The 21,893-nt window shown below is 42.4% G+C and overlaps 1 protein-coding gene and 1 long non-coding RNA gene across 2 annotated transcripts; both read left to right on the top strand.

Annotated features, from left to right (window-relative positions):
* Window positions 1–6,302: 6,302 nt before the first annotated feature.
* LOC141082418 (microtubule-associated serine/threonine-protein kinase 3-like) lies at window positions 6,303–19,664 on the top strand. The gene is made up of 17 exons (XM_073566359.1): window positions 6,303–6,768; window positions 7,027–7,126; window positions 13,375–13,442; window positions 13,689–13,774; window positions 14,668–14,876; window positions 15,273–15,411; window positions 15,502–15,634; window positions 15,826–15,991; window positions 16,108–16,278; window positions 16,514–16,627; window positions 16,769–16,881; window positions 16,971–17,062; window positions 17,466–17,539; window positions 17,709–17,808; window positions 18,200–18,273; window positions 18,919–18,992; window positions 19,638–19,664. The coding sequence occupies exons 4-17, from the start codon at window positions 13,695–13,697 to the stop codon at window positions 19,662–19,664; spliced, it is 1,566 nt and encodes a 521-aa protein (XP_073422460.1). The 5' UTR covers window positions 6,303–6,768; window positions 7,027–7,126; window positions 13,375–13,442; window positions 13,689–13,694.
* A 142-nt stretch (window positions 19,665–19,806) lies between these two features.
* On the top strand, window positions 19,807–21,784 carry LOC141082219 (uncharacterized). The gene is made up of 4 exons (XR_012230467.1): window positions 19,807–19,964; window positions 20,325–20,401; window positions 20,884–20,973; window positions 21,199–21,784. It is a non-coding gene; the product is annotated as an uncharacterized lncRNA (long non-coding RNA).
* The last annotated feature ends 109 nt before the right edge of the window (window positions 21,785–21,893 follow it).

Here is a 21,893-nt window from a genome sequence, read left to right on the forward strand (position 1 = left end):
GGAATGTAGGTGGATTACAGTCCTTCAAAGGGAATGTAGGTGGGTTACAGTCCTTCAAAAGGATTGTGGATGGATTACAGTCCTTCAAAGTCCTTCATAGGGAATGTAGGTGTATTTCAGTCCTTCAAAGGGAATATAGGTGGATTTCAGTCCTTCAAAGGGAATGTAGGTGGATTACAGTCCTTCATAGGGAATGTAGGTGGATTTCAGTCCTTCAAAGGGAATATAGGTGGATTACAGTCCTTCAGAGGGAATATAGGTGGATTACAGTCCATCATAGGGAATGTAGGTGGATTACAGTCTTTCAAAGAATCATAGAATCGCAGAGTTGGAAGGGATCTCCTGGGCCCTCTGGTCCAACCCCCTGCTCAAAGCAGGATTCGCTAAATCATCCCAGACAGATGTCTGTCCAGCCTCTGTTTGAAGACTTATATTGAAAGAGAACTGACCACCTCTCGTGGCAGTCTGTTCCACTCATTGATCACTCTAACTGTCAAAAAGTTTTTTCTAATATCTAATCTGTGTCTCCTCCCATTCAATTTCATCCCATTGATTCAAAGGGAATGCAGGGGGATTATAGTCCTTCAAAAAGAACGTAGGTGGATTACAGTCCTTTAAAGGGAATGTAGGTGGATTACAGTCATACAAAGAGAATGTAGGTGGATTACAGTCCTTCAAAGTCCTTCATAGGGAATGTAGGTGGATTACAGTCCTTCATAGGGAACGTAGGTGGATTACAGTCCTTCATAGGGAATGTAGGTGGATTACTGTCCTTCAAAGGGAACGTAGGTGGATTACAGTCCTTCATAGGGAATGTAGATGGATTTCAGTCCTTCAATGGGAATGTAGGTGGATTACTGTCCTTCAAAGGGATTGTAGGTGGATTACAGTCCTTCAAAGGGAATATAGGTGGTTTACAGTCCTTCAAAGGGAATATAGGTGGATTACAGTCCTTCAAAGGGAATGTAGGTGGATTACAGTCCTTCAAAGGGAATATAGGTGGTTTACAGTCCTTCATAGGGAATGTAGGTGGATTTCTGTCCTTCAAAGGGAATGTAGGTGGATTGCAGTCCTTCAAAGGGAATATAGGTGCATTACAGTCCTTCAAAGGGAATGTAGGTGGATTACAGTCCTTCAAAGGGAATGTAGGTGGATTACAGACCTTCAAAGGTAATATAGGTGGTTTACAGTCCATCAAAGGGAACGTAGGTGGATTACAGTCCTTCAAAGGGAATATAGGTGGTTTACAGTCCTTCAAAGGGAATATAGGTGGATTACAGTCCTTCAAAGGGAATGTAGGTGGATTACGTTTCTTCAAAAGGATTGTGGATGGATTACAGTCCTTCAAAGTCCTTCATAGGGAATGTAGGTGGATTTCAGTCCTTCAAATAGTAATGTAGGTGGATTGTAGTCCTTCAAAGGGAATGTAGATGGATTACAGTCCTTCAAAGGAAATGTACTGTAGGTAGATTACAGTCCTTCCAAGATAATGTACATGGATTACAGTCCTTTAAAGGGAATGTACTGCAGGTGGATTACAGTCCTTCCAACGGAACGTAGGTGGAATACAGTCCTTCAAAGGGAACGTAGGTGGATTACAGTCCTTCAGAGGGAATGTAGGTGGATTACAGTCCTTCAAAGGGAATTTAGGTGGATTAGAGTCCTTCAAAGGGAATGCAATGTAGGCGAGTTACAGTCCTTCCAAAGGAATGTAGGTGGAATACAGTCATTCAAAGGTAATGTAGGTGGACTACAGTCCTTCATAGGGTACGTAGGTGGATTACAGTCCTTCATATGGAATATAGGTGGATTACAGTCCTTCATAGAGAATATAGGTGGATTACAGTCCTTCATAGGGAATGCAGGTGGATTACAGTCCTTCAAAGGGAATGTAAGTGAATCACAGTCCATCAAAGGTAATGTAGGTGGACTACAGTCCTTCATAGGGTACGTAGGTGAATTACAGTCCTTTATATGGAATATAGGTGGATTACAGTCCTTCATAGGGAATGTAGGTGGATTACAGTCCTTCAAAGGGAATGTAGGTGGATTACAGTCCTTCATAGGGAATGTAAGTGAATCACAGTCCATCAAAGAGAATGTAGGTGGATTACAGTGCTTCATAGGGAATTTAGGTGGATTGCAGTCCTTGAAACCATGCAGAAAAGGATTTCCAGTTTGTCAAGGAGCGCTTCCAGCTGATTCATTAATTACTCCGAATATTTCAAGGAATATCCAGTTTATTGTTAGACATACAACGCGTTTCGGCTATACATAAATTTAGCCTTCACCACCCTCTCACCCTTGTCTCGTAGACTCCATTGTCTTCAAAGACGATATTGATTTAGTCCTTGATACCATGACACCATCAGGTTTAAATGAACATTTGAGTTTTGTCCCATATTTCTAAATATGTTGTCTCTTATTTAGATTTTAATTTGTGTGTTTATTTCCATTAAATGCTATTTGTTTCTAACCCCTGATGATTCCTGAATCCCTTGGTGATATATTACATCATATATGGCATCATTATATCAATGATCGCATCAGAAAATGATCCTTTTGGTGGATAGGATCCTCCATCCACAACCTTGTGCTACCGAGATGACAATCTATAGTTGGTATTTGCAATACAATTTTCTTCTTGGACTTACTTTTCAAATGTGGGAATGAACTATGAAGCATTTGCTTGTTGTGGGGTAGCGTTCCCTTTACCCGCACATTATGATCTTATTAGTCACTATATTTGATCATAACAATAAAAAATGTTTTCCACTTGTAGACTCAGTGCATTAGGATTGAAACGGAACTCTGTCACTACTGATTAGCACTTTTAGGGGCAGCTATTAATTCACATTTACTTATTATATCTAGACATTATCGGGTTTATCTCTCATCTAGTTCCTTTTTCATGTTTTTATTGAATTGATAAATAGGTACACTGTCACTTTAACTTGCACATAGCACTTTATACAGGTTCCGCTTCAGAATTCATATTTAATCATTCTTATTTATGCAATATAGGTCTTATTGGCTGCTATGTATAGCAGTATTTGGTGACTGTATTCCTGCCCTTTCATTAGCCCACAATAAACATGGTAACAGGTTAGTGCGCATGCCTGATGTGCAGTGAGACTAGAAACATTGCTGACGGCATCATTCATATGATACGGTGAGGTTATGTGACGTCACAGGGGATTTCCTCTTACATGTTGAAGCCTCAAAGATGCACCATGACAGCTCTCATCATGAAAGCCTATGAGCTTGATCAAGACAAATCCTGGGCTCCTCACATCTGTTGATCTTACAGGTTGGATGAGAGGTTCTCATAAGTCAGTGCCAGGAACAGAAGGATCACGTGACTGTTACTTCTGTCTAACCAATGTCCCAGGTTTTCCTACAAAAGAACAAGAAGTCCATGGAATATCCTAATCTGCCTTCAGCTATGAGACCAGTGCCACATGATGACCCTCGTCCAGTAGCAAAGCCTCCAGAGACAAGGAGCCTAGAGGAGGCATCCAATGAAGATGTTGCTGTCCATGGGTCAGCGATGGGGAACAATGCTGATTCAGACATTGAGCCATGTATGTCTGGTGAGCCTCATCTTATATCACAGCCAGAACTTAATGACTTGTTCCAGAACTTATGTTTGCCAAAACCAAATGCAGTTACTGGCTTCAAGACTTCAAGGATGGCATTTGCTGTCACCCGCTACAAAAGTTTCTGTCTTTCGAAGCCGCTAAGATGTCATAACACAGTTTTTAGAACTGGTTGACAACCTGAGCTTTTGCACCGACATTGGTGGGTTGTTTGCAGCTTTGGATTGCTCGCATGAGTCGAGACAGTGGTGTCTCCTAATTGACTCATCAGTGTAAAGACTCCAGGCTGTCTTGTTACACAATGGTAATGTTCACCGTCCAATACCAATACTAATCAATAATTCAATATTCAAATGTTCCCAAGAATAACCGACGCTGAGATTAAGGAAGGCATTTTTGTTGGTCCACAAATCTGACACATCATGAATGACAAGCAATTCAAGGAGCTGCTGGCGGGGAATGAGAAAATTGCTTGGAAATCATTCAAGGATGATTCCCAGAATTTTTTTCGCAACAACCCAACCCCAAATTACATCAAACTGTCATCAACCTTCTGGAAGCTTACAAAGCGATGAAGTGCAACATGTCATTGAACATTCATTTCTTGCATTCACATTTGGAATTCTTCCCTGTAAATCTTGGTGCCATTAGTAATGACCATGGCGAATGGTTTCCCAAAGATATTGCTACTATGAAAAAGCGTTATCAAGTGTCCTGGACTCCATCAATGCTGGCTGACTATTGCCGGACACTAATACGGGACGCACCAGACGGTGACTACAAATGACCTAATGCTTCATAATCCGTAAAACGTCATCTCATGTTTCACAACGTTTCTAAGTAACATAGTAACATAGTTTTGAAGGCTGAAGGAAGACCTTATGTCCATCTAGTTCAGCCTATTTTTAGTGCAGCTGTTCTGCATTGTTGATCCAGGGGAAGGCAAAAAACCCACAGAGGAGAAGCCAATTTTCTCCATAGGGAAAAAAATTCCTTCCCCTAAGCTGGGTCAACCATCTACCTATAATATTCTTTATTCGTAACCTTCTATACTGTTACTCACAAGAAAAGCCTCCATTCCTTTCTTAAATTCATTCAGTGAGTTGGCCATCACCACTTCCTCAGGAAGAGAATTCCAGAGCCTCACTGCTGTTACCGTGAAGAACCCTCTTCTATGCTGGTGCAGAAATTGTCTTTCCTCCAAGCGAAGAGAATGCCCCCTTGTTCTTGTCACAGTCCTTGGTACAAACAGTTCATTGGAGAGATCGCTGTATTGCCCTCTGATATACTTGTACATATATATTAGGTCTCCCCTAAGTCTTCTCTTTTCTAGAGTAAATAGACCTAATTTTGATAACCTTTCTGGGTATTGTAGTGAACCAACTCCATTTATCATTTTAGTAGCCCGCCTTTGAACCCTTTCAAGTTCAGTAAAGTGATGCAGACGATCTGAAATTATATTTCTGCTGGGCTCTAATGGGTTTATTATAATCACGTCACATTTTCAAGGAAGCAAAACTTTGGAAAAAATGTGTTGCCCAGTGTAACATGGAGATTTGTCATTTCCTAATGATATCATTGCATTACATATTTAGGATTGGTACAATCTAATATATTATATTTATTCAGATTTTTTTATTCAGATTTTAGGAACAAATGTGCTGGCAAATCCTGATAATGGAAAATCGTAGCCCCCGGAGATCCATGAGTCTGTCAGTGTGAGTATCACAGATGGAGATGTCTGTGTGTAATGACTCTATAGAATAGGTGACTCTCACTTTTTGTATTGAAGAACTGAAATCAATTCCCTTTTGATGATCTTCTAATGATGTGAGAGGCTCCTGTATAGAGACTCTCCTTTTTTCCATGATCGGGGCTCTTGTTTAGGAATCTAATGTACGGAGTGTGACCTGGTCAATTTCTTATGGACTAATATGTAGACTCATTTTATAGTACTGACCTAGAAAACAAGGATTCTGAAATCTCAGCGTTTTTTTAAATCAGTGGTTTGTCAAGTGTTTCAGGAGTTTTGCAGCAAATTTTACTTATTCAAGTGAATTAAAAAATGCATGTAAAAGCACAGCAAATACTTGTATTCAGCATGGGAAAAAACCAGACAGAGCCAGAAAACAGTCACATGCCATACGGACCATCAGAGTGACAGAGTGATGCTAGCCCATTGTGACATCACTGGCGATGCTAGCCCATTGTGACATCACTGGTGATGCTAGCCCATTGTGACATCACTGGTGATGCTAGCCAATTATGACATCACTGGTGATGCTAGCCCATTATGATATCACTGGTGATGCTAGCCCATTATGATATCACTGGTGATGCTAGCCCATTATGACATCACTGGTGATGCTAGCCCATTATGACATCACTGGTGATGCTAGCCCATTATGACATCACTGGTGATGCTAGCCCATTATGACATCACTGGTGATGCTAGCCCATTATGACATCACTGGTGATGCTAGCCCATTATGACATCACTGGTGATGCTAGCCCATTATGACATCACAGGTGATTCTTGGCCATTGTGACATCACAGCTCAGTCCCTACTTATAGAATGTTCACAGGGTCACCGGTGCCATTTATGGTTCTATAGTGACTGAGAGCGTTTGCAATTTTTCACTATGTCTGGATTATGTCTGAGCGATTTTCAGGTAGATGCTCTGTTGGAGACTTACCAACAATCTCCCTAACACTGAGCTTCTACCACCCGATGGCGTCCTCTGTTTCACTCACCGGCTGGTGGTGGAGCTAGTCAATGACTGCCTGACCAAAAACAATGAAGATAAACTAACATCAGAGTATCTGACGGATTTACGTCACAACATCAGAACATTACTACAGCAGGTAAGTGGCGGACACTCGGCACAAATCTTCTCCATAGTCATAGATAATAATTGTGGGAGAGAAGCTTCTTCTTTCCTTCCATATAAAACACAACGAGTCCCTAGATATGCAGAGAGGAGCAGAGGACACATACAATGGCCGCCTCCATTGTTTCCTTTCTTATCTCTGAATTTTTCTTTTTGTGTCTTTTCTTCTTTATAGGCTGAAAATAGATCTCAATATGGAGATTTGGCTTTTGTTAAGGAACTGGCCGAAGAAGTCCTGCATGTATTAGAAGGTCCGGCCTGCTCGCCGGAACGCCCGGTAAGGAGCCATCATCTTCTCTATCACACGTCCTTGTTTTCTGATCTTCTCCAGATCACCAATCAGATATCAGAAGATCTGGTGTCACATAATCCACATAAGTGAGAGACTTTTCTAAGAAAAGCTCTCATGATGGCGCGTGATTTGTAGAGTTACAGTTGGTGCATCAGTAAATGTTGGTTTACTCCTTCCTGATTCATGTATTTGGTGATTTAGTGAAATCTTCCACATATTAATTAACTGTATTATATCTATCAGGAAACACCAGAAGGCGACGACGAATATGGGGCGACTGTGACCCCGGAAACCCCTGACTCTAATAGGAGTCAGCCGGAGCTGAGCAGCGATCTGATCACAGGTGAACCGATCACATAACCTCCTACAAGGAATCTCCAGATATTACACAGCAGGGAATAATGGCAGATCACTCTCTACTCCATGGAATGGGACCTGTCAGCACATGTTACATATAGGAGTGGTGGGATGACGGTGTAGGACGTTCCCCTATTATATCCAGATATTACACAGCAGGGAATAATGGTAGATCACTCTCTACTCCATGTAATGGACCTGTCAGCACATGTTACATATAGGAGTGGTGGGATGACGGTGTAGGACGCTCCCCTATTATATCCAGATATTACACAGCAGGGAATAATGGCAGATCACTCTCTACTCCATGGAATGGGACCTGTCAGCACATGTTACATATAGGAGTGGTGGGATGACGGTGTAGGACGTCCCCCTATTATATACAGATATTACACAGCAGGGAATAATGGTAAATCACTCTCTACTCCATGTAATGGGACCTGTCAGCACATGTTACATATAGGAGTGGTGGGATGACGGTGTAGGACGCTCCCCTATTATATACAGATATTACACAGCAGGGAATAATGGCAGATCACTCTCTACTCCATGGAATGGGACCTGTCAGCACATGTTACATATAGGAGGGGTGGGATGACGGTGTAGGACGTCCCCCTATTATATACAGATATTACACAGCAGGGAATAATGGTAGATCACTCTCTACTCCATGTAATGGGACCTGTCAGCACATGTTACATATAGGAGTGGTGGGATGACGGTGTAGGACGTTCCCCTATTATATCCAGATATTACACAGCAGGGAATAATGGCAGATCACTCTCTACTCCATGGAATGGGACCTGTCAGCACATGTTACATATAGGAGTGGTGGGATGACTGTGTAGGACGTCCCCCTATTATATACAGATATTACACAGCAGGGAATAATGGTAGATCACTCTCTACTCCATGTAATGGGACCTGTCAGCACATGTTACATATAGGAGTGGTGGGATGACGGTGTAGGACGCTCCCCTATTATATACAGATATTACACAGCAGGGAATAATGGCAGATCACTCTCTACTCCATGTAATGGGACCTGTCAGCACATGTTACATATAGGAGTGGTGGGATGACGGTGTAGGACGTTCCCCTATTATATCCAGATATTACACAGCAGGGAATAATGGCAGATCACTCTCTACTCCATGTAATGGGACCTGTCAGCACATGTTACATATAGGAGTGGTGGGATGACGGTGTAGGACATTCCCCCTATTATATCCAGATATTACACAGCAGGGAATAATGGCAGATCACTCTCTACTCCATGTAATGGACCTGTCAGCACATATTACATATAGGAGTGGTGGGATGACGGTGTAGGACGTTCCCCTATTATATCCAGATATTACACAGCAGGGAATAATGGCAGATCACTCTCTACTCCATGGAATGGGACCTGTCAGCACATGTTACATATAGGAGTGGTGGGATGACGGTGTAGGACGTTCCCCTATTATATACAGATATTACACAGCAGGGAATAATGGTAGATCACTCCCTACTCCATGTAATGGACCTGTCAGCACATGTTACATATAGGAGTGGTGGGATGACGGTGTAGGACGTTCCCCTATTATATCCAGATATTACACAGCAGGGAATAATGGCAGATCACTCTCTACTCCATGTAATGGGACCTGTCAGCACATGTTACATATAGGAGTGGTGGGATGACGGTGTAGGACGTTCCCCTATTATATACAGATATTACACAGCAGGGAATAATGGCAGATCACTCTCTACTCCATGTAATGGGACCTGTCAGCACATGTTACATATAGGAGTGGTGGGATGACGGTGTAGGATGTTCCCCTATTATATCCAGATATTACACAGCAGGGAATAATGACAGATCACTCTCTACTCCATGTAATGGGACCTGTCAGCACATGTTACATATAGGAGTGGTGGGATGACGGTGTAGGACGTTCCCCTATTATATACAGATATTACACAGCAGGGAATAATGGCAGATCACTCTCTACTCCATGGAATGGGACCTGTCAGCACATGTTACATATAGGAGTGGTGGGATGACGGTGTAGGACGTTCCCCTATTATATCCAGATATTACACAGCAGGGAATAATGGCAGATCACTCTCTACTCCATGTAATGGGACCTGTCAGCACATGTTACATATAGGAGTGGTGGGATGACGGTGTAGGACGTTCCCCTATTATATACAGATATTACACAGCAGGGAATAATGGTAGATCACTCTCTACTCCATGTAATGGGACCTGTCAGCACATGTTACATATAGGAGTGGTGGGATGACGGTGTAGGACGTTCCCCTATTATATCCAGATATTACACAGCAGGGAATAATGGCAGATCACTCTCTACTCCATGTAATGGGACCTGTCAGCACATGTTACATATAGGAGTGGTGGGATGACGGTGTAGGACGTTCCCCCTATTATATCCAGATATTACACAGCAGGGAATAATGGCAGATCACTCTCTATTCCATGTAATGGACCTGTCAGCACATATTACATATAGGAGTGGTGGGATGACGGTGTAGGACGTTCCCCTATTATATCCAGATATTACACAGCAGGGAATAATGGCAGATCACTCTCTACTCCATGGAATGGGACCTGTCAGCACATGTTACATATAGGAGTGGTGGGATGACGGTGTAGGACGTTCCCCTATTATATACAGATATTACACAGCAGGGAATAATGGCAGATCACTCTCTACTCCATGGAATGGGACCTGTCAGCACATGTTACATATAGGAGTGGTGGGATGACGGTGTAGGACGTTCCCCTATTATACACAGATATTACACAGCAGGGAATAATGGCAGATCACTCTCTACTCCTTGGAATGGGACCTGTCAGCACATGTTACATATAGGAGTGGTGGGATGACGGTGTAGGACGTTCCCCTATTATATACAGATATTACACAGCAGGGAATAATGGTAGATCACTCTCTACTCCATGTAATGGGACCTGTCAGCACATGTTACATATAGGAGTGGTGGGATGACGGTGTAGGACGTTCCCCTATTATATCCAGATATTACACAGCAGGGAATAATGGCAGATCACACTCTACTCCATGTAATGGGACCTGTCAGCACATGTTACATATAGGAGTGGTGGGATGACGGTGTAGGACGTTCCCCCTATTATATCCAGATATTATACAGCAGGGAATAATGGCAGATCACTCTCTACTCCATGTAATGGAACCTGTCAGCACATATTACATATAGGAGTGGTGGGATGACGGTGTAGGACATTCCCCTATTATATCCAGATATTACACAGCAGGGAATAATGGCAGATCACTCCCTACTCCATGTAATGGGACCTGTCAGCACATGTTACATATAGGAGTGGTGGGATGACGGTGTAGGACGTTCCCCTATTATATACAGATATTACACAGCAGGGAATAATGGCAGATCACTCTCTACTCCATGGAATGGGACCTGTCAGCACATGTTACATATAGAAGTGGTGGGATGATGGTGTAGGACGTTCCCCTATTATATACAGATATTACACAGCAGGGAATAATGACAGATCACTCCCTACTCCATGTAATGGACCTGTCAGCACATGTTACATATAGGAGTGGTGGGATGACGGTGTAGGACGTTCCCCTATTATATCCAGATATTACACAGCAGGGAATAATGGCAGATCACTCTCTACTCCATGTAATGGGACCTGTCAGCACATGTTACATATAGGAGTGGTGGGATGACGGTGTAGGACGTTCCCCCTATTATATCCAGATATTACACAGCAGGGAATAATGGCAGATCACTCTCTACTCCATGTAATGGACCTGTCAGCACATATTACATATAGGAGTGGTGGGATGACGGTGTAGGACGTTCCCCTATTATATCCAGATATTACACAGCAGGGAATAATGGCAGATCACTCTCTACTCCATGGAATGGGACCTGTCAGCACATGTTACATATAGGAGTGGTGGGATGACGGTGTAGGATGCTCCCCTATTATATACAGATATTACACAGCAGGGAATAATGGCAGATCACTCTCTACTCCATGTAATGGGACCTGTCAGCACATGTTACATATAGGAGTGGTGGGATGACGGTGTAGGACGCTCCCCTATTATATACAGATATTACACAGCAGGGAATAATGACAGATCACTCCCTACTCCATGTAATGGGACCTGTCAGCACATGTTACATATAGGAGTGGTGGGATGACGGTGTAGGACGTTCCCCTATTATATCAAGATATTACACAGCAGGGAATAATGGCAGATCACTCTCTACTCCATGTAATGTAACCTGTCAGCACATGTTACATATAGGAGTGGTGGGATGACGGTGTAGGACATTCCCCTATTATATACAGATGTTACACAGCAGGGAATAATGGCAGATCACTCTCTACTCCATGTAATGGGACCTGTCAGCACATGTTACATATAGGAGTGGTGGGATGACGGTGTAGGACGTTCCCCTATTATATCCAGATATTACACAGCAGGGAATAATGGCAGATCACTCTCTACTCCATGTAATGTAACCTGTCAGCACATGTTACATATAGGAGTGGTGGGATGACGGTGTAGGACATTCCCCTATTATATACAGATGTTACACAGCAGGGAATAATGGCAGATCACTCTCTACTCCATGTAATGGACCTGTCAGCACATGTTACATATAGGAGTGGTGGGATGACGGTGTAGGACGTTCCCCTATTATATACAGATATTACACAGCAGGGAATAATGGTAGATCACTCTCTACTCCATGTAATGGAACCTGTCAGCACATGTTACATATAGGAGTGGTGGGATGACGGTGTAGGACGTTCCCCTATTATATCCAGATATTACACAGCAGGGAATAATGGCAGATCACTCCCTACTCCATGTAATGGACCTGTCAGCACATATTACATATAGGAGTGGTGGGATGACGGTGTAGGACGTTCCCCTATTATATCCAGATATTACACAGCAGGGAATAATGGCAGATCACTCTCTACTCCATGTAATGGAACCTGTCAGCACATGTTACATATAGGAGTGGTGGGATGACGGTGTAGGACGTTCCCCTATTATATACAGATATTACACAGCAGGGAATAATGGTAGATCACTCTCTACTCCATGTAATGGAACCTGTCAGCACATGTTACATATAGGAGTGGTGGGATGACGGTGTAGGACGTTCCCCTATTATATCCAGATATTACACAGCAGGGAATAATGGCAGATCACTCCCTACTCCATGTAATGGACCTGTCAGCACATATTACATATAGGAGTGGTGGGATGACGGTGTAGGACGTTCCCCTATTATATCCAGATATTACACAGCAGGGAATAATGGCAGATCACTCTCTACTCCATGTAATGGAACCTGTCAGCACATATTACATATAGGAGTGGTGGGATGACGGTGTAGGACGTTCCCTTATTATATCCAGATATTACACAGCAGGGAATAATGGCAGATCACTCTCTACTCCATGTAATGGACCTGTCAGCACATGTTACATATAGGAGTGGTGGGATGATGGTGTAGGACATTCCCCTATTATATACAGATGTTACACAGCAGGGAATAATGGCAGATCACTCTCTACTCCATGGAATGGGACCTGTCAGCACATGTTACATATAGGAGTGGTGGGATGACGGTGTAGGACGTTCCCTTATTATATCCAGATATTACACAGCAGGGAATAATGGCAGATCACTCTCTACTCCATGTAATGGACCTGTCAGCACATGTTACATATAGGAGTGGTGGGATGATGGTGTAGGACATTCCCCTATTATATACAGATGTTACACAGCAGGGAATAATGGCAGATCACTCTCTACTCCATGGAATGGGACCTGTCAGCACATGTTACATATAGGAGTGGTGGGATGACGGTGTAGGACGTTCCCCCTATTATATACAGATATTACACAGCAGGGAATAATGGCAGATCACTCTCTACTCCATGGAATGGGACCTGTCAGCACATGTTACATATAGGAGTGTGCAGCGAGGGTGGGGGTCCTCATTCATGTGATGATTGGGGGTCCGCCACCACTTACCTTACATTAATCTATGGATGCACCATACGTCCGTATTATTCCCGTTTACAGACGTCTTGTTATTTCTCCCTTATGTTGCGGTATTATGTATGTAGGATTGATATCGACTAATATATTTTATTTCTTCATCACTTTATCACTATTTTAGTACCATCAGCGCTGGCGAATCCCAACAGTGGAATCTGTGGGATCCCGGAGATCCAAGAATCTGCCGGTGTAAGTATTATAGAGCCATAGGGGTGTCTGTGTATCACCAGATCATGGGGTGTGAGTGACCCGTCCAGTATTATCCCCATATAACCATGGGACGGCTCTGTTATAAGCGTAGATGACTCTATGGTGTTAGAGAATAGTATTTATAGTAAATGGAATCTGTCACCAGGTTTATGCTGCTGACAGATTCATCCTGAGATGTTTTCCTGCAGCTTCTAGATCTTAGTATTATTTCTAATTCTTTTTTAGGACTTGATGAAATCATTGATCCCGGCAGGAGAACCGCGTATGAGCGACTATGAAACATCTAAACTGATCGGCAGAGGAGGTTTTGGGTGAGATTTCTGTTCCCATAATCCCCATTTCTCAGGGTTCCCTATGACAATGCTTCGGCCTCTGTGCTCTGCCAGTCAGTGTTGTCATAGGGAAACGATTGGAGTCCACATCTCCAGGTCACTATTCAGCTCAGTTATCTACAGCTGAGCGAACTGTTCTGTAACCAATCAGTCTGTAAGGAAAGGGATGATATAATAGACGACACTCCCCGGTCCTAGACCTCCTCTGCTCTTCTGCTTCCGCCTACACCAGTTTCCCTGTCCTCCGCATCGATCTTAGGTTTTTTGGGGCCCCATTATGGAGCTGATAAGAGTAATTGGTTGCACACGGTCACGTGAGGGGTGACACGATACTGACGGTAATGACATCTGCACCCCCACCCTCCACCATAACCATGTGAGTCCGATCACCGGCCCCAGCAGCAGAAGGAAGAACAGCCAAAGACCGGCACAGAGGATGGAGCACTGCAATGATGGATGGGCAGGGACGAGGACAAGTGGGTCTAATGTGTTTAATTAAATTTTAACCTCTTCCTGCCCCTCCATTTATTCTGCCACGGGCTGTGGAGAAAGCCAAAAACCAACTTCTTACGACTATTGGAGCATTTTCAATTTTATCCAATTTTTATTTTTACTGAATCCTATCTATTGGTGGGTTATAGGGAATCTGCCCAAGATGAATTTCGGTAGATTCTCTCATCTACAATGTGACCTGGTGAGGGCAGACGTGGCGTGGTGCAGACCTCCCATCATCTATGGAGTGTTATTTCATGGGTTCTAGATGTGGATTTCTAGCTGCTATTATACATTAGTATAAAAGATCATGGAATGACTTGTGTATATAGACTGTTAATAAGGATTTATTATAAACCATGGATTCTCCTTCTCTTCAGGGCCGTCTACCTAGTGCGCCACAAAGAATCACAACAGACCTTTGCCATGAAGAAAGTGACCAAGAGGAGCCTGAAAACTCCTATTAGAGTGGACATGGCCTTTCTGGAGCGGGACATCCTAACATTCGCAGATTGTCCCTTTGTGGCCTCCATGCTCTGCTCTTTCCCTACGAGATCTGACCTGTGTATGGTCATGGAGTATGTAGGAGGTAGGACCCACACCTTGTGTTATATTCAGCCCATGTCTGCTGACATCTTATCACCTCTCACATCATTAAGACTTATCCCCATGGATGGTTACATCCCCACAGAGCATTTACTATAGGTTATCTCTTACCATGGTGCCCGGAAAGTCATTGATGTGTGGGATCTCCCTGTCGGTCCGCACTGAGCACGTCAATATCTCCAGCTGTAGACGAGATGTGACATCACTTTATGTCATTAGTTACTTGGACAACAATTTCATCATGACCTCAGACTAATATTCTGTACATTCTGTGCTTATATATTTTCTCCTGCCCCAATGTTTCTGCTCACTTCTCTTTATAGATCATGGTGTTCTGCTGTATAAACCCCTCACCGGTCATATTTCCTTTCTTCTATAGGTGGAGACTGTCGGACCCTTCTAAACATGATGGGTCATTTCCCTGTCCCGTTGGCCCGCTTGTACTTTGCAGAAGCGGTCCTTGGTGTGGAATACCTGCATAGTTACGGTGTGGTGCACAGAGACCTGAAGCCGGAGAAGTAAGTGCATACCTGTAGTATAACAAAGGGGGGAAGTTATCCCTTATCATCTCATGGACAATAAAGCTAAAATCATCTTCTCTTTCACAGCTTCCTGATAACATCTGCTGGACATATTAAAATTAGCGACTTTGGACTTTCAAAAGTTGGTGTCATGATACCACACACCAACATCTACAAGCAATCAGCAGAGGACATCTCCAGAGAGTTCCAGGATGAGGAGGTCAGCATTACACACAGGAACTTAGCTTGTTCTGTACAAATCTCATAACTCTATTTTCTCTTCCCCACATTCTTCATTTTTAGACAGCTTTTCCACTGATATTTTATCTTCTCTAATTCTGTTATTATGTCAAGAACTTGTCATAATAATCGTTTCATCGATTCTCATCTCTATCTTCTGTTGGTTTCCAGGTGTGTGGCACCCCGTGGTACACAGCCCCTGAGGTCATCCTGAAGAAAGGCTACGGAAGACCTATTGACTGGTGGTCAATGGGCATCATATTATATGAATTTGTCCATGGCTATACACCATTTGATGGGGATTTCCAAACTGGGCTGAATAAAAATATTGTCGGTGGTAAGTAGAATAATCCCATCATTGCTTTGCCTGGTTACATGGCTTTAGTTATTTCCTTTGCTTTACCTTATAGTCCAATACAGAGGATTTATTTTCTGTAACTTTCTATATAACAGGAGATATAATTTGGGATACTTATCAAGCTACTCTATCTGATGATCAGGACCCCATCACTCAGCTGCAGGACCTCATCACTCAGCTGCTCAGTATAAATCCTGTGGATAGCCTTCTGCAGGACCTCATCAGTCAGCTGCTCAGAGCAAATCCTGTGGATAGACTTGGGACAGGTAACAGATACAATAATATCAATATTCCCTTGTTACACCGATGACGTATCACTCATGTCCATGAGGATCATTACTTCTCTATCAGCTTCATCATTTATAGTTCTCCCTACTAAGATTTTCATTCTATTTCCTACATGTCTGCTCAGTTGTGTAATTAGTTCTAATTAAGATAAACTGTTCAGATATGAAGCTGTCTCTGACAATGTCCGAATCACTTTTGTTTTCCTTTATCCAGGAGGAGCTTTTGAGATCAGGGGTCATCCATTTCTTGTTGACTTAGACTTTGATTCCCTTCTAAGTCAAAAGCTAGTGTACGTTCCTCAGCTTGTGGACACCAGCTTATTTACCAGTAAGTAGAAGGAGCCATCATCTAGACTAAGTGTCTATTTGTCTCGTCTTCCTTATTTTGTGACAATTGGTTCCCATTAATAAATGGTGACTCTATTATACTGACAATCTCTAATAACACTTCATTACCTATGTCTTGCAGACCTTTGGGATATGAAGAAACATCTCGTCTCAGAGGATGAGAAGGCCACAAGTGAGGACAATGAGAGCCTTGACTTTAAAAATTTTACATCATCTTCTGAAAGGCTTTTTAAAGTATGTGATTAATAAATCAAAAATATGTATAAAAAGACCTATGAAGGTAGACATACAATTATTTCATATCTTATTGCTTCCGCATGTAGCTCCTTACCACCGCTAACAGAATGAAGATTAATGAGAATCCCAAGTCTTCTCCAGATTGTACCCTAGAATCCAGCACAAATATCTCAGAAATGTGAGTAGATTATGGGGCTATTACTGGGATCTCGAGGCTGATTATGTGCACACCAAATATGGGACATAAATATCATAATATCAAATGCAACATCCACCATCCCATGGTTAGCAGTCAATGTGCTTTTGGCCTTAGTAATTGCTGGTAATAACAGCCTATACTCGAGGCCAGTCATGCATTTTTAGAACTGCCCACTCTGAAGGAGCGATGTATTATTATATGCCAGATATTCATGGTAGTTGTTTTCCACTCCACTCGATAAAAGTTAGTTTTGAGCAGAAGACCTTCCCCGCTATGGCAGTCATATGTCCTATTAGGCCTTATTGTCGGTGTTCTTATAGTGAGACAACCCCTTTTATAATGCGTTTACTTGTGATTTACATGTTTTTCTTCTTCCAAACAGGCAGAAAGAATCTGTTCCCTTATCTGATAGCGACAACGCTATTTGTTTCTTGCCATTATTGTTCCAACTGTCAGGTATGTCCATGTCTACAGCACCTACAATGGGAATGTTGACTTCAAGGCTCCAATATTTCCACATGGTTTTTCTGTAATAGGTCTCTTAAGTTTTCCATGTTTCATGTATAAATGGTGACCATGTTATACTGACAACTTCTAATAACACTTCATTACCTATGTCTTCTAGATCATTCTGAGATGAAGAAACATCTGGACTCAGAGGATGAGGAGGATCCCGAGTCCCCTCCAGAGTGTGCACCAAAATCTAGCACAAATGTCTCAGAAAAGTAAGTAGCTTATGGGGTCATTACTGGGAGCTCACCACCAAATATAGGATATAAATACCATAATATCACATGCAGCATCCACCATCCCATGATTAGCGGTCATTGTGCATTTGGTCTTAGTAACTTCTTCTGATAACAGCCCATAATTGTGGATGGTTATGCATTTTTAGTGCTGCCCCCAACACTGTAGGAGAGATGTCAAATAATAAGCCAGATATTCTTGGTACTTGTTTTCTGCTCCACTCCATAAAAGTTAGTTTTGAGCAGAAGACCTTCCCCACTATGGCAGTCATATGTCCTATTAGGCCTTATAGTCGGTGTTCTTATAGTGAGACAACCCCTTTTATAATGCGTTTACTTGTGATTTACTTGTTTTTCTTCTTCCATACAGGCAGAAAGAATCTGTCCTCATATTTGATAGTGATGATTCTACTTTTCTCTTGCCATCCTTGTCCCATCTATCAGGTATGTCCATGTCTACAGCACCAACAATGTGAATGTTGACTTCAAGGCTCAAATATCCATACATGGTTTTTATGTTTTCCATGTTTCATGTATAAATGGTGACTACGTTATACTGACAACCTCTAATAACACTTCATTACCTATGTCTTGTAGATCATTCTGAGATAAAGAAACATCTGGACTCAGAGGATGAGGAGGATCCCGAGTCCCCTCCAGAGTGTGCACCAAAATCCAGCACAAACGTTTCAGAAAAGTAAGTAGATTATGGGGTCATTACTGGGAGCTCATCACCAAATATAGGCCATAAATACCATAATATCACATGCAGCATCCACTATCCCTTGGTTAGCGGTCATTGTGCATTTGGCATTAGTAACTTCTGGTGATAACAGCCCATAATTGTGGATGGTTATGCATTTTTAGTGCTGCCCCCCAACACTATAGGAGAGATGTCATATAATATGCCAGATATTCATGGTAGTTGTTTTCTGCTCTGCTCTATAAAGGTTAGTTTTGAGCAGAAGACCTTCCCCACTATGGCAGTCATATGTCCTATTAGGCCTTATAGTCGGTGTTCTTATAGTGAGACAACCCCTTTTATAATGCGTTTACTTGTGATTTACTTGTTTTTCTTCTTCCATACAGGCAGAAAGAATCTGTCCTCATATTTGATAGTGATGATTCTGCTTTTCTCTTGCCATCCTTGTCCCAACTTTCAGGTATGTCTATGTCTACAGCACCAACAATGTGAATGTTGACTTCAAGGCTCAAATATCCATACATGGTTTTTATGTTTTCCATGTTTCATGTATAAATGGTGACTATGTTATACTGACAACCTCTAATAACACTTCATTACCTATGTCTTGTAGATCATTCTGAGATAAAGAAACATCTGGACTCAGAGGATGAGGAGGATCCCGAGTCCCCTCCAGAGTGTGCACCAAAATCCAGCACAAACGTTTCAGAAAAGTAAGTAGATTATGGGGTCATTACTGGGAGCTCATCACCAAATATAGGCCATAAATACCATAATATCACATGCAGCATCCACCATCCCTTGGTTAGCGGTCATTGTGCATTTGGCATTAGTAACTTCTGGTGATAACAGCCCATAATTGTGGATGGTTATGCATTTTTAGTGCTGCCCCCCAACACTATAGGAGAGATGTCATATAATATGCCAGATATTCATGGTAGTTGTTTTCTGCTCTGCTCTATAAAGGTTAGTTTTGAGCAGAAGACCTTCCCCACTATGGCAGTCATATGTCCTATTAGGCCTTATAGTCGGTGTTCTTATAGTGAGACAACCCCTTTTATAATGCGTTTACTTGTGATTTACTTGTTTTTCTTCTTCCATACAGGCAGAAAGAATCTGTCCTCATATTTGATAGTGATGATTCTGCTTTTCTCTTGCCATCCTTGTCCCAACTTTCAGGTATGTCTATGTCTACAGCACCAACAATGTGAATGTTGACTTCAAGGCTCAAATATCTCCACATGGTTTTTATGTTTTCCATGTTTCATGTATAAATGGTGACTACGTTATACTGACAACCTCTAATAACACTTCATTACCTATGTCTTGTAGATCATTCTGAGATAAAGAAACATCTGGACTCAGAGGATGAGGAGGATCCCGAGTCCCCTCCAGAGTGTGCACCAAAATCCAACACAAACGTTTCAGAAAAGTAAGTAGATTATGGGGTCATTACTGGGAGCTCATCACCAAATATAGGCCATAAATACCAGAATATCACATGCAGCACCCACCATCCCATGGTTAGCGGTCTTTGTGCATTTGGCTTCAGAAACCATTGGTGATAACAGCCAATATCTGCCGCCGGTCGTGCATTTTTCGTGCTGCCGACACTGTAGGAGAGATGTAGTATTACATGCCACACATTCTTAGTAGAAGGTAGCGTTGAGCAGAAGACCTTCCCTACTATGGCAGTCATATCTCCCATTAGGCCTTATAGTTGGTGTTCTTATAGACAACCCCTTTTATAATGCGTTTACTTGTGATTTATGAGTTTTTTTCTTCCTAACAGGCAGAAAGGATCTGTCCCCGTATCTGATGGAGACGACGACGCTATTACCATCTTACCATCCTCGTCCCCACTATCAGGTATGTCCATGTCTACAGCAAAAACAATGTGAATGTTGACTTCAAGGCTCCAATATCTCCACATGGTTTTTCTGTAATAGGTCTCCTTTGTTATTTATGTTGCCCATGGGCCCATACTGCATCTCTATTTCACTAATTTTGCACAGGAGCTTTTTCATGGATTCTGTGAGATGCGTTGTGGGATCCAATAACCTACATCATCATAAGGCGACATTGTCTCCTATAGTAGAATATCGCTCATCAGTGATGCACCACATGGCGGCACACAGGGCGCTTACTGCTCTATATCAGTGACACATCTAATGCCCCTCAGATGGGATTATGTACATTATATAGGACTTATTCTGCCCTATTATGATATAATACCAGATTATCAGGACTATAGGAGACAGGACTAGAACAATCCTACTATATACAGGAGACAAAGCAGATCCCATTAGGATATGGCGTTACTGAGGTTTTGTTTTTTACTTTCTGATCAGATTTTCCAGCTCAGACAGAAAGAATATCTGCAACAAATCTGAGTAAAGAAGAAAAATCAGAAAAAGGAAAAAAGGGGAAAAAGAGACGAGGTAAGTGTGAGAATCGGCCCCATGTTGTGTGATGTTAGTGAGAATCATTCATGTGGAGCAGATGTCATCTGTCAGTGATGGGATTATCACATGTATGATGGCTGACAATGACCCCTGACCTCTGTGTGATAATATTCCTCTGCCGTCCGGCCACAGTGACCGCACAGTAGTATCATGTCCGATGGCGTCCCATCACTTACATTATATTCACTTCTCTTCTCATAGGCTCCATCTTCCGCCGGATCTTATCATCCTGCCGGCGTGGATTATCCAGGGCTGCTCGAGTATTTGCTTGTTGTCACTGTTGCCCTAGAACATCTGAAAGACAGGAAACATAAGCATCCAGCGCCCTGAAGCCCAGCAGATCAATCATCACTGCTGGGCACAAAAGCGGGACTAACTCCTAGCCGCGGTCTACGGACCAAACATTGGGCATGGGCAGGGCCTTGGGGGCAGATCCCAAGTGCGCTCAACCATGTGAAATTGGAATCATGGAAAAGTTGACAGTGATTTCTCATCTTTACAACAAAATTTACAAAACCATTTTTTTTTAGCGACCACCTGTCCCTCTGATTTCCCTTTGAGGGGTTTCTATGGCAGAAAATACCCAAAAGTGACACCATTCTAAAAACTGCACCCCTCAAGGTGCTCTAAACTACATTCAAGAAGATTATTAACCCTTCAGGTGCTTCACAGGAACTAAAGCAACGTGGAAGGAAAAATGGACACTTTAATTTTTCCAACAAAAATGTTCTTTTAGCATCAATTTTTTCATTTTCACATGGGCAACAGGATAAAATGGTTCGCAAAATTTGTTGAGCAATTTCTCCTGAGTAAACCGATACCTCATATGTGGTCATAAACCACTGTTTGGGCGCACGGCAGGGCTCGGAAGGGAAGGAGCGCTATTTGACTTTTTG

The sequence above is a fragment of the Dendrobates tinctorius genome, unplaced genomic scaffold, assembly GCF_039654945.1.
Source record: "Dendrobates tinctorius isolate UK_male_01 unplaced genomic scaffold, ASM3965494v1 ptg000017l, whole genome shotgun sequence".
Classification (NCBI taxonomy): Eukaryota; Metazoa; Chordata; class Amphibia; order Anura; family Dendrobatidae; genus Dendrobates; species Dendrobates tinctorius.

What these genes read in the sequence shown, in the direction of transcription:
- LOC141082418 (XM_073566359.1), top strand. Translation starts at nt 13,695, where the DNA reads ATGAAATCATTGATCCCGGCAGGAGAACCGCGTATGAGCGACTATGAA. An exon ending in GAATAAAAATATTGTCGGTG is followed by an intron (nt 15,992 to 16,107) that starts GTAAGTAGAATA and finishes TCTATATAACAG; the next exon opens with GAGATATAATTTGGGATACT. An exon ending in CTTCTGAAAGGCTTTTTAAA is followed by an intron (nt 16,882 to 16,970) that starts GTATGTGATTAA and finishes TTCCGCATGTAG; the next exon opens with CTCCTTACCACCGCTAACAG.